The sequence below is a fragment of the Gossypium hirsutum genome, chromosome A06, assembly GCF_007990345.1.
Source record: "Gossypium hirsutum isolate 1008001.06 chromosome A06, Gossypium_hirsutum_v2.1, whole genome shotgun sequence".
In the NCBI taxonomy this organism is placed as follows: Eukaryota; Viridiplantae; Streptophyta; class Magnoliopsida; order Malvales; family Malvaceae; genus Gossypium; species Gossypium hirsutum.
This window is the reverse complement of record NC_053429.1, coordinates 2894352-2905573: the sequence shown is the minus strand read 5'-3', so window position 1 is coordinate 2905573 and position 11222 is coordinate 2894352. Positions and strand designations below refer to the sequence as shown.

Below are 11222 nucleotides of genomic sequence, written 5' to 3'. Positions count from 1 at the left end.
AAAAAAAAAGTATGTAAAATTTCGATTTTTTTTTCTCCCAAAAATAATAATTTAAAAACAATCCATTTTCTTTTACATAATATCAAAATCAAAGACCTGTTGAGCTGTTACCATCTTTTTTTTTCTTTCCATTTTTTTTCTTTTTGGGTTTTTAAAGCCATGTCCTTTTTTTGCAAGCTGTAATTGAATAAGAAGAGCTTTTTGTGGAACTTCCTTTTTAAAAAAAAAAAAACTGTGAAAGCTTCATCTTCAAAACCCAAAGTTTAGATTTTTAATATTTGGTGTAAATTTCGATTCGCCATTGAAGGGAAGCTTTGTTTTTCTTCGTATTTCAACAATGGTGTTAATTTGTTAGTTCTTTTTTCTTATTACAGCATTAACGGTTAACCCAAGAGAAAAGTTTCAAACACAACAATGGCGCTGCCGTCGTTTAATTGGTGGGGAAAAGGAAGTCATAAAGGAACTCCGGTCGTCGTCACAATGGAGAACCCAAACTGGTCAATGGTTGAACTTGAAGCTCCATCGGAATCCGATTTTCAAACGTCGACAGTCACGCAAGAGAAAGCGCGTGGTAAAAACGCGAAGCAACTCACTTGGGTACTCCTCTTGAAAGCTCACCGTGCCGCCGGTTGTTTAACTTCCGTTGCTTCCACATTGTTCAGTCTCGGTTCAACCGTACGTCGCAGAGTCATCTCCGGTCGAACCGACAACAACGACAGCACTCCCTCGACCGAAAACAAAACTGTTAAAACCCGGTTCTATAACTGCATCAAAGCGTTTCTTTGGTTATCCTTGTTATTACTCGGTTTCGAAATCGCCGCGTATTTCAAAGGTTGGCATTTCGGTGCCCCGAAACTCCAATTACAGTACATTTTCACGGCGCCGTTCGGTGTTAGGGATTTGTTCGACGGGTTGTATACTCGTTGGGTTTTGATTCGGGTCGGGTATTTAGCTCCACCTCTTCAATTCCTCGCTAATGTTTGTATCATCCTCTTCATTGTACAAAGCTTGGACCGGCTTGTACTCTGTTTGGGTTGCTTTTGGATCCGGTTCAAGAAAATCAAACCAATCCCTAAAGAAGACGCCATTATTGACCTCGAAGAAAATGGTTTCTTCCCAATGGTCCTCGTTCAAATCCCTATGTGCAACGAAAAAGAGGTAATAAAAATTAAACCCAGAAAAAACACACAAAAAGACCCTTTTTTAATCATTTTATGATAAACCCATGCTTAGATTTTGCTCCTTTTTTTTGTATTTTTGCAGGTTTATCAACAATCAATAGCTGCAGTTTGTAATTTAGATTGGCCAAAATCGAAGATTTTGATACAAGTATTGGATGATTCTGATGAGCCAGCAACACAGCTGCTTATTAAAGAAGAAGTACATAAATGGCAACAAGACGGTGCCCGGATTGTATATCGCCACCGTGTGATCAGAGATGGTTATAAAGCTGGTAATCTTAAGTCCGGCATGAGTTATGGTTATGTTAAAGAATACGAATTCGTTGCCATTTTCGATGCTGATTTCCAACCAGCACCGGATTTTTTAAAACGAACCATTCCCCATTTTAAGGTAACTGTTTTCCTTGATGTATCGTGTATGTTTTAGAATTAATTGGCAGTGAAATTAGTTGTGTTTCTTTTGTTGTTGTTGTAACTCTTACAGGATAATGAGGATGTAGGGCTGGTTCAAGCAAGGTGGTCCTTTGTTAATAAAGATGAGAATTTACTAACTAGATTGCAAAATGTTAATTTGTCATTTCACTTTGAGGTAGAACAACAAGTGAATGGTGTTTTCATAAATTTCTTCGGGTTTAATGGTACTGCTGGGGTTTGGAGGATTAAGGCGTTGGAGGAATCCGGTGGTTGGTTGGAAAGAACAACTGTTGAGGACATGGATATCGCGGTCCGTGCTCATCTTCATGGATGGAAATTCGTTTTCCTCAATGATGTCGAGGTATAGCTCAAGTTTTAGATATTGGTAGTTGAATTTAGCTGCCATTCTTTTTTGTAATGTTTTTCCGGTTTTTGTTATCTGTTTCAGTGTCAGTGTGAGCTTCCTGAGTCTTATGAAGCTTATAGGAAACAACAACATAGATGGCATTCAGGACCGATGCAGTTGTTTCGTCTTTGTTTGCCGGATATTATTCGTGCTAAGGTGAACGCTTTTTTGAAACACTTTTAAAACCCGTAATTCTTGATCTATTCTTATTGTTCTTGTTGTGTATTTCGATGGATGCAGATCAGTATGTGGAAGAAATTCAATATGATCTTTCTGTTCTTTTTGCTTCGAAAGCTGATCCTACCGTTTTATTCGTTCACTCTTTTCTGCATAATTCTCCCCATGACAATGTTCATTCCCGAGGCCGAGCTTCCGGCATGGGTAGTCTGTTATATCCCTGCTACAATGTCGCTCCTAAACATCCTTCCAACCCCGAAATCATTCCCATTCATTGTTCCTTACCTTCTTTTCGAGAATACCATGTCGGTGACCAAGTTCAATGCCATGATCTCCGGTCTTTTCCAACTTGGTAGCGCATATGAATGGGTTGTTACGAAGAAATCAGGTCGATCATCCGAGGGTGATCTTGTATCCTTGGTCAAGAAAGAAACAAAGCAACAGCGCGGTGAATCCGAACGCAATCTCGACGAAACAAAAACCAATATTCTTCGAGAACAAAAGAGTAGACAAAAGAAGCATAATAGGATGTATACAAAGGAACTAGCTTTAGCATTCCTTCTATTAACAGCTTCAGCTAGGAGTCTTTTATCAGCACAGGGTATCCATTTTTATTTCTTGCTATTTCAAGGGATATCTTTCCTTCTTGTTGGTCTAGACTTAATTGGTGAGCAGGTTTTATAGAAAGTGTGGTCGATGTAAATACAGGCGGACTCGAACTCGGGTGGTTACCAAATTTGAGAATTGGTATTGTCTGCTACATGAAAACTTCGGGCGGAGAGGGTTGGCTGAGAGCGGTGTTCATCATCTTCTATCCTCGAGATTTCGGTTCTAGGTCCACCTGATACGAAGGAGAAATTGTGTTTTAACATTGATAGAACAATGGGACTCAATTTGGACATAGGTACACTTGAAAATGGTGATACTCTTTCAGCATGTCTCTGATTCTTTTGTAAGAAAAAATTGTTGTTCAAAAATCAATGAGGAATTCGATTACAGTTCCAAAGCATTGTGCATTGTTTTTATATACACACATACATATATATAGAGAGAGAGTTACCGAGATAGATTGCATTTTATCTCTTTTATTCAAAAATAAATAAATAAATAATTAATTTGTTTTTGAGTAAAAAAATGAAATGTAATCTATGTATTTTTGAATAAAAAAATGAAATGTAATCTATAATTTTCATGATGATTTTTCTTTTCATGATTTTTTAAAAAAAATTATCTAAAATAAGATTTAAAAATGAACTTGTTTTCATGTCTCAAAGTACCATTGAGATAGGAAAATGGTAGGTTTAAGCTTTTTTTTTGAAATTAAGGTATCACTTACGGTAATAGTTGAGCAAAAATCGAACTCTTAAATGAGATGGTGACACAAAAATACGTAAACTGGGTAGGTGGGAAGCAAATGGGGTCCAACCAGTGTCCTAGTCATTGAACCGTGGGTTTGTAGCCCATACTCAGAGCTGGCTCACCGAATTTATGGTTGGGAAGCAGCTGGACCACACTAGGATATGTAGGATGGGATCCCCCATGGATTGTTGTTTTTCCTTTTTCCATAATATATTTTCCCAATGAGAGTTTTCTCAAGAAAATGACAAAAGAACAAAGAAAATTGAATTGATGTTAATTGAAAGCAAAGGAAAAACAGAACATGTTTCCGAGGATAGATGAGATGAAGGTGGAGTTTGTGCATGAACTATGACTAAAAAGTCAATTGGGGAATGTCTTTTATTTACAGTTTTTACATTCTCAAGGGAACTTTAAATTCAATGAAACTGAATTCTGAGAAAAAATCTGAAATCCATGGTCCAGTTTCAGCATGCAGCCAACAGATGCAACAAGTGGCATCAAACACTTGTACGACAAAAATTTTAAATAGGTTCATGTCTATACATTAATTTAACAATTTAATTCATATATTTTAATTTATTCTATTAAAAACTGTTAAAAATTTTCGGGTTTTATCATATAAATTTGTTTTATTATTTATGTAAATTAAAATTTTTTATAATTGTTATTTTAAACAATATTATCTTTAAAGTTTGAATTTAAAAATTCATCACTTACATCATTTAAAAAGTTATTCTAATTACCAAAAAAGTGGATTAAAAGGATTATCTAACCTTGTTTGTGATTTGGATTAAGCCAACATAAATGCACAGAGGATGACACCTTTCACGATTCAATGAACCATAATATATACATGAATTACATAGATAAGGAGAGAATGATTTGTTATAATCGTAAAATTCTGATATAAGATTCAATAAATCAAGATCTATCATATTAGATGATTAAAAAATAAATCAAGAATAAAATTATATGCTGAAGCGTATCTAAATCCATTGATATCTTGAAATATTCAAGTCTTGTGGTTTTGGTATTCTAAATTAACACACAAGTAACTTAGAGAATGTGTCTCTCTCTCTCTCTTCATGAGTGTTGTTAGAGCCGAGCCCTTTAGCTCCTAGAAGTGACTTCACTTCCACTCATATAGATAGATAGATCCCATCGAGAGTGTTTTCATAAATATAATACTCTGACATATTTATGTTATGAGTCTATTAAGAGTATAATGCTCGTCCTTCCATTTATCATTACGTATACCTAGCACTTTTCATCCTGGGATGATATATTATTTAATATTTATATTGCTAGTAGTCACATATTGATGATGTATTTTGTCTCATTGAACTCAAGACTTGACGTTATACCAAGCGTTGAGTCGAGTTCCTATCATAGGTGACTAAAATATTATGGGCTTGTACCTCATCCCAAAATTTCCACATAATTATGTTAATTTTCTAAACCTCACAACGAAACTTTATATTTATTTACATCTTAAAAGTTCACAAAACCAACATCCTCACCGTATCTAATAATCTATTCCTTCGCTAAAGAATGCTATAAAAAATTACCTAGTCATTTTTTTTAATAAGGATAAGTATGTATGTCATGCTCATGATAATGACAATCAACACATTTTCAATGAGTTTTCTATGACAATTTTTTTTCTTGTCTCAAGTTCTCAAGCTTCCCTTTTAATTCATGGTTTTCTTTTTCAAATGAATCACACTTTATTTTGGTAGCTTCTAAATCATTTTTTGAATTAATTTCAATTTCAAAATTCTTATTTAAAAAAAAATAATTTTCGATTTTGAACCTAAAAATTATTTTCTTGTGTTCTGAATTCATGATCTCAATTTCTAAAATTAACTCATCAAAATCATCTTGAAATTCATCAAACTTTGAGCTTAGAGAACTTTTGAAGGTTATAGACTTTCGATGATGTTAATATTTTCCTTGATTGAGGTTTTATCTCTCAACTCTATTGAGAACTTTGGTGAATTCACAGAGTGAGAACACTTCAGAGTGTTTGAACAAACAAAACCAAGAAAATTAAAGAATTTGCCCAACCCTATAACTTATGGTATATAGGTCATTTATGGAACTTAAGTAATAACATTCTTCCCAATAAATGACTTTTATGCCATATGTCATCGAATCGAGTCCAACTATACACAAATTCTTCAATCTTATTGGTTCCTATTCAATCATTCCGAAATATTCTATATAAATTTGTTAAGACTCAAATAGAATAACAAAAATCTCAACCAAACACAATACCGAACTTGTTGAAGACCCAAAACCCCACTAAGAATAGTATTTTAATTTGAAAATTCAATTAAAACACCTTAGAAATGAACATACAATTTGATGAAATTAGCCTTTTTTTCATTATTATTACAAGTTCTGTATAAATTTAAATTTAAATTAGCCTCTTAAGTTTTGTATAAATTTAAAGTCCCATCCATGTCTCTCGTAATGAGATTCAACCATAGCATTATTATCCAATGGACTAACCAAAAACATGTTTGGTTACCAAGAAAATTTGCAGAGGAAAAATGAGAACTTGATTACAAGAAAATTTTCTTAAAACAGTTACCCAAGCTTTCAAAAACAACCATCAAACCCCCTACAAAATACCAATTACCAAAACAAAAAAAATTCCAACATCCGATATACATCATCTGTAATTCCGACATTTCATCTTTCCCTTGTCTAAAAATTAGGAAAAAAACTTTTAACAGATAAAAAAAAAAACCCACCTATACACCTGAACATTTTTTTTGTTCTTCAATTCGCTTTTCCCATATAAGTTTAAAATCTGCAGTCAACTTGAAAACATTTCAATGCCTGGTTAGAAGGAACTAAGCCTTTTTTTTATTTGAACTTCTTCGATATGTCAAAGCCCCGGTTTTAACCGACCTGAAAATGATCCGAACTTGAAGTTAAAAACATTGAAAACCAATATAACAAAAATATAACTACAATGCTTGAATGAATGAGATACCAATTGGTCCCAAACTGTCCATAGCTGAACTCGAGTCGAATCCCATTTGAAAAAGATTTTGAAGCTCATTGTCTAGTACAGTCTGTAAGAAAACCGGAATTCGTTTGGATCAAAATGTTCTGATGAAGAACGGGCGAGAAAGGAAATGATTTTGATCCTTATATTGATTACCTGTGGTGGCAAGGGAGGGAATTGCGGATTTGTGTTTGGGATGCCCGAGATTGTTCCGGGAAAGATACCGGAGGAGAAAGGGTGAGAGGAGTTTACCCCGGGGTTGAACCCGACAGCTGCTGCATTTCCACCTCGTGAATGAAGAATCTATTACAGGAGAGAAAGGATTCATAATCATTATTGATGGTATATATAATTTCTCAATTGTATTCGAAGAATTAACTTACATCTTTTGATAGAATTCTCTCTAAATCGATGTTCAGCTCCGGGTTGACAGTGGCAAGTTTCATCGACAAAAACTACAAGGAAGTAGAAAGGGAATAAATCATCGAAATATTCGGTCCTAAACATCATACTGCAAAAAACTGCAATACAACATTTCCAAGGGAGGTGCTCGTATTTAGTTACTGGCCTAAGCCAAGGATTTTACCGAGGAAATAAAGATGGTCCGATTATTCAAATGAAGCGAATTTCCCTACTATACTTCTAGATTCGAAGTTTTTCTATAGTTCCTTAATTGTATTACTGTAAAACAAAAAAAACCGGTCGTGGTTTCATACCTCAACCTGTTGTTGCAGTGACTGGACATAGTTGATTATCTCATCAAGCATTACAGCTTTCCCAGTAATCTAAAACAACAAAACCGAATCAAATAATCTATGATTTGTTTTCATTTTAAGTAAAGAGTCTACTATGAAACCATGATCGGTCTAGTTACCTTATTGCATCCCGGTACAAGTTCTTGAAGCAATTTCATCCTCTCACTTATCTTTTCCCTTCTCACCTACAATCGGAAATATTTCTGGATTCAATACGAAGCTAAAAACACAATAAACATCATACGTTCGATATGAAAACAATTAGTTACCCTTTCTGCCAAGCTGTGACTGTTTGTAGCCTGGCCCCTTCGAGCTCTAACATGGATGTAATTTTCTTTAGGAGCTTCTCCGGTTTGAGAACTGTCTTTAGCTTGTTTCACAACTTGTTTACCGCGTGAATTAGCAGTTGCATTTTGTTCGGTTTTCTGTTTCTTAGAATCATGTTCTTTTGGAACATCACAGCTTTCTCCTGAAGGATCCTTTTTCAGCTCTTCATCAGCATTCTAATACAAATAACAAAGTCGATTATAATCATGCTCGAAAATTTCAAAACTATTGTGATTCAATCAAACAATATACCTGGTTTGCTTCATGAACTCGTTTTCGACACTTCCCATTAGGTGAAGCACCAACAACACCCTCCTCTGAAATTTGACGATCATCACGAGATTGCGTACTATTTGTCGAAGCCCTTTCAATGCCACCCTCATGATTCATAGCATAACCCTGGGTACAACGTGGTAAACTCATCGGACCAACCATTTCCGACAAATTCCCAGTACCAAATCCTTGGATCTTCGGAACCAACTCAACGAAACTCGGATCGGATTGATACTGGGAAAAATGGGAAGTCCCACAAATACCCTGATTCTCCATTAGGAGAGGGTAATGAGAATTGACAAATCCACTATGAGAAACCATTGAAGAACCACCTCCAAGGCTTTCACTTTGATTCAACGATACCATCGGATCCCAACCGGAACCAAAGAAAGGATCCGATGAATTCGAAGACTTGGTATTATACATCGAACTCAATGCCATTCCATCAACTTTGTCACACAAAGGGTTGTTAGTATTCATAAGGCTATGGTGTTTAAACCCTATATCATCATTACCATCACTAGCCATAGCTCTAAGTTCCAACCCTAAAAACACCCCCAAATTCTAAGCTAACCTAGTCCTGAACCAAGTTGATTTGACCAAGGAAAACAAAATATAATGTTGGCAGCTTTATAGAACTGAGAGGATGTTAAAGTAAAAAAGGACCAAATCCAATGCATCAGCCATGGAATCTCACAGGGACTAAATTGTTTACCTCTTCTCTTTCAAAAGTCCCCCCCAAGGATCAAAATCTACTCTTCTGTAAGACAAACAAAAAAAGATTGAATTTTTAAAAAACCAGATCCTAGATAAAGACCAATGCTTTACTAAGATCAAATTAAGGTAAAAACAACTTTAAAAAATGAGAAAATAAAAGAAAACCAGATTCTAAATTTGATGATAATATCATAAATGAATGAACTTTACAAGAACTAGTACAAAGATGATGAAAGCAAAGTAAATCAATACCCTAAAACACTCTCCAAGAACAAAGAGAAGGGAAAAAAAAAACCCTTTTTTGAGAGACTATTATCAAAGCATCCAATTTTTTTTTCCTAACTTTGAATTATGCAAGAACTGAAATGAGGGGGGCAGAGTCTAAATTCATAGTTCCCCTAAATTGGGTATTTTTTATGGTTACCTCTAAAAGCATCAAATGTTTGCTAAGCTTAAAATTCCACCTGAGGGAAACCAAATTCACCAACTTGGCGCTTGTACCAAACAAAGCATCAAATTCCAACCTTTAATATATATATATAAAGAGAACCTATAAGGCTAGAGAGAGAGAAAGCATATAAGAGAGACTGTGTTTTGATGTAAGAAAGATTAAAGATTGGAACTTTGCTTGTTTTTAAAAGACATACTAACTACTGCACTCAACTGCTCTTTGTTCCTAAATTATTACAGAACCTAAGCTACTTTTTTTGCCTTTGTTAAATTTTTTATCTTTTGATTTATTTATAAGTGTTTTTTTTCCCCTTTTTTCAATATTTAAACAATATTTAACTTAGATGCCATTGGAGATGTTCTTCTCTTCAAGGCCAAGCTAGCTTTGCTTCCTTCTTTGATCATTTTACTTTATTTATTTTTTTCCCATTACTGACACATTTTGCCAACTATTCTAAGACAGTCTTCTCTTTGCTGTTACTCACTTGTTTCTCTCTCATTGCCAACTAAGCCCCCCTCTTCATTTCTTTTCATAATTTTTAGCAATATTTTAAAAAAATCACATCAATACAATGTAGAAATACAACACTATGATTGTAGTTGGTATTATTATTAAAAAAATATAATTTCGTATTATCTCTCTATTTAAAAAACTTTCATTATTTTGGAAATTAGATTTTAAAAAATTAAATTTTTTTACTAATCGATTGTCCTTAAGGGCATTTAGATCGAGTAATATCTAGTAATATGATTTACAAAATATAAAATTACTTAATCGTATTGCGTAATACGTTACATTGTTTTGTTTGATTCGTTTAATTATAATGTAAGATTTAACTTTTTATTTGACAAAATATAAAATTATTTGAAATTACAATTTACTAATTTTATTATTGAATTATATTGAGAGTGGAAGTTAAGTCTGAAAATATAAAAAAAATATAAATAGACAAAATGTTAAGTTTTTTAACTAATAATAGACAAAACTCATTTTTATAAATAAATATAATTAAATGTTCCTTGTGAGAATGTATATAAAAAAATAAAAAAAGGTTAATTTATGATTAATATTTATTATATTATATTTTAGTTTAACGAAAATGAACTAAAGTAGTTAAAAATAAGGTAAAAAAATATACAATATTAAGATCGCTTCAATAAAGTCTCGACTTATATAGAAGTAATGGATAAAACTTTTATCTGACATTAATTTAGCATGAATTTAAATCATATTACTCTCCTCTCTTATTTCGATATTGTATAAAAAAATACTCCAATTATAACTTATTTTTTGACATCTAAATACCCAAGTTTAATTTTTTTTTTCTCATAAAAAAATCAACTCAATGAAAAATCATTAAATCAAGCATATAATAACTCATAATAAAATCTTATACTATTATTGATAAGATAATGTAATTTGATGTAAATGGCTCTTAATTATACATGATTTTGCCCTTGCTCATCATTTGATTCACATTGATTATCAATCATCCCCCACAAAACCCTCCTTTTTAACACAATCCAATTTCATATTCATGGAGTTCCAAAAAAATCATTTAATTATTCAAAAGTTTTTATTTAAGTAATTGGGTTGTTAATTTTTTTAACAAGTTTAATTAGTGAGTTCTAAGTAAAAATTCAACAATCGATTTAGTAGATCAATACCCATCAGCAAGTAAAATAATATGTCTTAGATCTAAGTGAATCTGATTTTCTATGTCAGATTAGAGTAGAAAATTATTTGAAAAGTCTGAACTATAAAAAAAGAGAAAGAGAGTTTTTGATTGGTGAATGTGGTGTGAATACAGAAAATCATATAACAATAATTTTAACAATCCAGTGACTCAAAAAAAAAATTCGAATAATTTAATAATTATTTTATAACTTTTTGAAGTTAAGTAACTAAAATATAAAATTACTAACAATTTGATGACCTTGGGTGCAATTTACCCATTCTGAATTTGTGATTGATGGGGATTGAATGGAGATGATGAAGTCAGCAATATGACAGGTGTCTAGTGATTGGACAAGTCACAGAAAGAAGACAGTAAACCTAGAAGCATAATCTGATTTTCCCATAACACCAACTTTTTTATTAAATAATACATTAAATTGAATTGAATTAATAAGAAGAGGTGCAG

At 33.0% G+C, this 11222-nt stretch overlaps 2 protein-coding genes across 3 annotated transcripts; one reads left to right on the top strand and one right to left on the bottom strand.

Annotated features, from left to right (window-relative positions):
* LOC107930604 (probable xyloglucan glycosyltransferase 12) lies at positions 1–3184 on the top strand. Its single transcript, XM_016862277.2, has 5 exons — positions 1–1158; positions 1264–1572; positions 1666–1956; positions 2044–2157; positions 2242–3184. Exons 1-5 carry the CDS (start codon positions 415–417, stop codon positions 2860–2862), a joined length of 2079 nt encoding a protein of 692 aa, XP_016717766.2. The 5' UTR covers positions 1–414; the 3' UTR covers positions 2863–3184.
* Positions 3185–6078: 2894 nt separating this feature from the next.
* Positions 6079–9498, bottom strand: LOC107930605 (transcription factor bHLH74). Of its 2 annotated transcripts, none has more exons than XM_016862278.2 (9): positions 9053–9498; positions 7891–8671; positions 7581–7814; positions 7431–7496; positions 7273–7341; positions 6940–7011; positions 6713–6859; positions 6542–6623; positions 6079–6456 (listed from the first exon to the last, which is right to left on the bottom strand). In XM_016862278.2, the coding sequence occupies exons 2-9, from the start codon at positions 8437–8439 to the stop codon at positions 6434–6436; spliced, it is 1242 nt and encodes a 413-aa protein (XP_016717767.1). In that variant the 5' UTR covers positions 8440–8671; positions 9053–9498; the 3' UTR covers positions 6079–6433. The 2 variants fall into 2 exon arrangements, with proteins under 2 accessions (XP_016717767.1, XP_016717768.1); XM_016862279.2 differs by lacking the exon at positions 9053–9498 and adding an exon at positions 8881–9039.
* Positions 9499–11222: the final 1724 nt, after the last annotated feature.